Raw genomic sequence first — 5563 nt, 5'->3', positions numbered from 1 at the left:
TTCAGGGCCATATGTAGATTATTCTGTGGCAAACATAGTGACCTGTCATGTTTACTCATCAAAACATACTGTATTTCAGTAGATTATACACTTCTGCATGTGTTTTCCGGTGTTTAACTGTGTTTTCCGGTGAAAAGACTGACCCATAATATATTCGTTCGTACGAATTTCATAGGGTTCGTGCAAATGCTTAGGCACCCCTGTTTGGAAGGGACGCAAAATGAGGTCCCGTGTTTGAGGAGGTGCCTAATAAAGCACATTTGATAAAAGGGAAGGGCAAGCAACCCATGCCTGTAAAAATTCTGCCTGTGGCTCTACAAATAGTACAATTTTTAGTCTAATCTAATGCCCTTAATTACAACATTACCTGTAGTCATTATAAGTAAAGGTAATGTTCCTGTAAATGATAAATATAACGTTAATGCTATAACTGTTATGTGGTCATAAAAAGTTATATTTTCAAAACATCACACAGATTATATAAAGGTTATCTTCAGGCTAGGAGAGAATCAAAGGATGTGTCAAAATGGTGTGTGTGCAAGTAGTCAACATAATTTTTACAGTGCAATACGTCACGTATAAATTTACACTTGTCCCAACACGTTGGGGTTGGCTTGACCAAGTATTTTTCTCAACTTCCTAGATTTGCTATGCCTTCATACAGATACAGGTACTTTTGTGGTTGTTGTTGTTGTTGTTGTTATTGTTATTGCTGCTGCGTTATTGCTATTGCTAAACTTCTTTATCCATGGCCTCTTGGTTTCTTTCTTTCGACCTTTTTGCAAGAGGAACCTTTACGTCACACTCACAGCCCCCCTCCCCCCTAAACCAGAAGATCGAAAATCCTAAAAAGTTTGAGAATTCCTATAGTGTAAGATTAATTCGGACAGTAGAGCTACAGTAGACAAAACTACTCACCACCTCCTTGTGTCCACATCGCAGCAGGAATGTCAGTTAGCGTTAAAGTTAATGGCACAAATTAACGACACGCACAGCTTCGTCTCGCTCCGATTTTTTAGCGCGGGGAAAGTAGAAAGATGGCGGGAAGATTTCTGACCAATGAGAAGCAAAGTTAGGTTGACGGGCTGAAGAATTTGTCCAATCAGCGAAGGTCTTAGTTAGACTGACCTATGGTCTCGCACTTTTAGTCTCACATTGCTGTTCAACACAAACCACAACAGACTGGTGCACAAAATCTCAGGGAAGGAAAGAGGGGATTAGCGTTGATGTAAAACCTGAAATTATACGCGTGATTTGGTGCCTACATGTTTACAGGAATGGCAATGTCTTGTTATTCTGCCATTAAGGTAACGTCCTGTCAAGTTTTTTAATACCCATGCACTTACATGTCAGCTAGCCGGTGTGACTGAGAAAACGTATTTACTTGCGATACATTCCATGGAGAAAAACAATGTCTATGTACTAGTAATACAAGTAAATACGTTTTCCCCATAGTTGTACTCACTGGCTAGTGTATCAATTGCTGATGTGCTTCAAACCATTTCATACATATTTTTACAAGGTTGTCTTCAGCTTCAAGTTTTCTTCCCATCCCACACATTGTTTGGGATTGATAGAACCCAGGTTGTTACTTTTTGTTGTTATTCTATCTCTCATTTACCCCTATGAATATTGCATTTTCATTACTTTCATGTCATGAAGTGTTTTGAACAGATAATGGTAGAATTTTTTGTCCCAGCAGGATAGGGTAAAAAGCTTGGAGACAGTTGGAGCCCTGATTTATTATCTTTTCTTTACAGAGAATATTGGTGCCCAGACTGACCAGGAAATTGAGTGGATGCCATCTGCACACCTGTGCTTCCACCTGTGCTGCCGCTCCACCTGATGATGTCACACACTCATGGCTGACCACTGTCGGAGGGGGCACAGTAGACCTGACTAAAGATGAGTCATCAGGGCTGGCCGTCCTGACTCTCAACAATCCTGAACGTCTCAATGCTGTCACAGGTTAGGCCACACTGTTGAACGTTGCAGGGGTGGGGGGTAATTGTAACCTGGATTTCAGTCTACAGTGGAGGCTAGTTTCCCTTCGGGACAAGCAAGGAGGGACAAGAGAATCTTTCTGCCCCGGGGTAATCTTCTGCACCTGGTACAATTTTGTTCGGAAGAAGTTAAATCAGCCATCCACAGGACTTGGTGCAAGCAATTACTCTGGCGACAGAGAGCTTCATCTGCCCTGTAGAGACTAAAAGAGCCTGCACAAGCCAAGCCACAAGTACATGTGCACTGAATACCAGGTTAAGGCAAGGACCTCCTTGGTTAAGTTACAGAGGTTACTCAATTCCTTGTGTCCTACTCTTGTAGTATTACACATAGAGAGATTGGTGGCATTTGTCATATTTCTTGGCACCATGTTTGGGGAAGAAGAAATTGATTGTCTTTGTTGAAAGTTTGTTCCCTGTGTACTAATATTGAGCTATAGACTATTCCATTTGGTAAAGCGTACCTCTTGTGGTTACAGAGTCTGCATGGGAGGGGGGGGGGGGGTCCCCACGATGCAGAACCCCAGAGACAAATCATGCTAAAGTCAAGGAAAGCAATTACTCAAACTCAAACGTCGCCTCACTGCAAGTCATGCACATGAATAAGATGGTCACGTTCCCCACGAATTACAGTGAACTAAAATAGTTGCATGCAGGCCCTCTAACCACACTGGCTTTTTTTTATGGATAACATCGGTGGAATATGATTATGAATCTCTCAACAAGGCGAGAAACATGTTCAGATTGTTCCTTTCTTTTTTTTAGGTAACATGATGCTTCAACTTGCTAACATCGTCAACGACCTCAAGGACTGGAGGAATGGAAAAGCGTTGATCGTCCACGGGAAGGGACATACATTCTGCCCCGGCGCCGACCTAAACATGGTGCGCAACATGCTCGACAGCAAGCAGGGCCAAGAGATGTGTGCCTTCATGCACAAAACACTGACCGAGCTACACAGACTTCCTCTGATAAGCGTTGCAGCCATAGACGGACATGCGATAGGAGGGGGTTCAGAGCTTTGCACAGCCACCGACTTTAGGGTTATGACTGAGCGGGCTAATATAAGATTTATACATGCTCTTATGGGGGTTGTTCCTGGATGGGGGGGTGGCACTAGGCTGACTAGGCTCGTCGGCCGAACCAGGGCGTTAGACCTACTGTCGTCGGGAAGGCCTATCGGTCCAGAAGAAGCACTAGAGATAGGACTCGCCAACTGGATTATTCCAACAGGACATGATGTAGTAGAGGCAACAGCGGAGTGGTTACAGAAGTACACGAAAGGGAAGACAGAAGTGGTGAGGGCGTTGAAGAACGTGGTGGTGGCTGGGAGTGAACTGCCCGTGGAAGAAGCTCTGGAAAGGGAAGCGGAACAGTTTGTGGATGTCTGGGGGGGTCCCGCACATGAGGAGGCCATATTGAAAAGTATGAAACACAAGAAGTAACCAGGACACTTTTGCTGTTAAACAGACAACCACTTATATTTTCTCTGTCATACTATATTATATATATAAATTATTACTTGGTGAGGATTATGCTTGTTTCTTAGTTCCGTAAATTTTTGACATTTGTATACCTGGGATTGTGAATTCCAGTTAAGGTCCGTGCACAGGGGCCCTGAAAAGTAGGAATTCTCTTTGACTTCCTTTCTTTTTTTTCCATATTTTAGCCAAAGTGATCCAACATATACAGTGCAGCTTAACACTATAACAGTGTAAAGCGAAATGCATCTGGACACCTGTATTTTATCAACATCATATCATAATTATACTGAAATACAGTGTGTTTTGATAAACAGAAAAATCAGATTTACTACACATTTTTACATCGATTTGAACTATTCAAAGCCAATATCTTTTATAAAAGAGTGAGAAATGATAATTTGCAAGACTACTTAGAATGTCTTAAATATTTTTTTGTTATTGGGTGGGCCAACTACTCTCTTCACAGCCAGGGGCTGAGCAGCTTACAAAAGGCAGAGCTAAATCGCTAATTGTGTTTGTCAACCGCTCAGATGTCAGATCGAAAATTTTATATCTCTTACTAGTGGTCGACCAAAACATGGAATAAAGAATAAAAGGAAAATGTCCAATCTGTTTATGTCTTCCTTGTACGTCCCGAAAAACCTTCCTCAGGGCAACACTGCAACTAAGGTGTCGCTGCTAACAATAGCAACCATCTTCGCAATACTGTAGGTTTACTACCGTCACAGGGATGCCTCCTATCAAAAAAAGTTGGAACTGCAGGTGGAAGATTTGTTGGAGGTTAGGAATCCAAACTTCGATTAGGCTTGAAAGATGTGCAGACTTGAACTTTGTCACTTTTGCCATTCAAAACAAACCTAATCAAACGTTACTTGCGTGACAGTTTTAGAGAGTAGAATGTATGACAAGGGAACTTATAATTATAAAAAGTGTAAAAGCTACGCTACTAATCAGAAAATGTACGTTGTAGAAGTAAGGGTACACTATCAAACTACAATAGAGACCCACAAGTCTACATTAAATGCCAATTTACATCTTTGAATGTGGGGCACGTCCTTGCAGTGACCCCTGACCTTGAACATGACATTGTACTTCAGTCCTTCGAGAATCACTGCACCACGGAACAAAAGCCTGGGATTCCTTCCCGACGTGCAGCTGTGGCCTTGGAACTAGTTAGAGTGGTGAGGGGGCGTGCTATCCGTTCTTGTTGAAGGGTTTTCGGAGCCCGGATAGAACGTGTGTAGTGGAGGGACCAAGCGGGAAAATGAGTTCTGCGACGCGATCGACGGCCGGTTATGACGAGGTGCACCCGGTCTGAAACAGGTAAGGGTGCGGTCACATAAGTCGTGCGATCGTCTTACGATTGCTAAAACATAGGGCATTTTTCGGAGGGGATTGCCATGCGTGTGTCCTCTACAGTTCAGCCGCCTTGCTTCAAAAAAGGTTGTCTTTGATAGTTATCGGTGGTTGATTCTGTCACAGTTAGAAGATCCGATGACATCAAGATCGTACGACGATCGCACGACGATCGCACGACGTATGCGACCGCGCCCTAAGCGTTCTGTCCCCTATCCCCGTTAGTATGACGTATGAAGATTGTATAGACTAAGTGAACCGTCACTGATGAATTGTCAGTCAGAGCTATCGCCACGCTAATCTTTCACTTACCGGAACGTTATGTGACCCGCAGGAGAAACGAACGTTTGCCAGTGACCTTAACACAACAGGCTCGGCCATTATGTCCAATTATCACGCGAAACTCTTCACGGTCATTACTTAGCCTTTGGAGGCAAAGAAAGGGGAAGTCAGCAGTCAATCGAATTGAGGAGTAGACTGTACAAAACGGCTTAGAAGGGAGCCAAAAAGACGGGGGCAGAAATACCTCGCATGAGTCACTGAAGTGATTTTTGCAAAAAATCGTTTTCAAGTGGGGGACCACACATAAAGGGAGAACAAAAGGGGGAACCGGTGGATAACAGTGTTCGGTGTTGCGTTACCTTCATGCCACTCGAGGTACTGAATGGTTATTTGTTTTGCTTGAGGACTTCCCTTTTAGAACTGATTAATGCAACTTTC

At 43.3% G+C, this 5563-nt stretch overlaps 2 protein-coding genes across 2 annotated transcripts in view; one reads left to right on the top strand and one right to left on the bottom strand.

Annotated features, from left to right (window-relative positions):
- LOC118410252 (replication protein A 32 kDa subunit-like) overlaps positions 1-1021 on the bottom strand; it is a 10046-nt gene extending 9025 nt beyond the window's left edge. Inside the window, exon 1 of the mRNA XM_035811812.1 lies at positions 919-1021. Within this exon, the coding sequence (XP_035667705.1) occupies positions 919-937 (19 nt within the window). The 5' untranslated portion in view covers positions 938-1021. The remainder of the gene's footprint in view (positions 1-918) is intronic.
- A 109-nt stretch (positions 1022-1130) lies between these two features.
- On the top strand, positions 1131-3503 carry LOC118410251 (ethylmalonyl-CoA decarboxylase-like). Its single transcript, XM_035811811.1, has 3 exons — positions 1131-1307; positions 1761-1968; positions 2769-3503. Exons 1-3 carry the CDS (start codon positions 1266-1268, stop codon positions 3446-3448), a joined length of 930 nt encoding a protein of 309 aa, XP_035667704.1. The 5' UTR covers positions 1131-1265; the 3' UTR covers positions 3449-3503.
- Positions 3504-5563: the final 2060 nt, after the last annotated feature.

Source organism: Branchiostoma floridae, chromosome 2 (assembly GCF_000003815.2).
Source record: "Branchiostoma floridae strain S238N-H82 chromosome 2, Bfl_VNyyK, whole genome shotgun sequence".
Taxonomy (NCBI): Eukaryota; Metazoa; Chordata; class Leptocardii; order Amphioxiformes; family Branchiostomatidae; genus Branchiostoma; species Branchiostoma floridae.
This window is presented reverse-complemented; position numbering and strand designations above follow the sequence as displayed.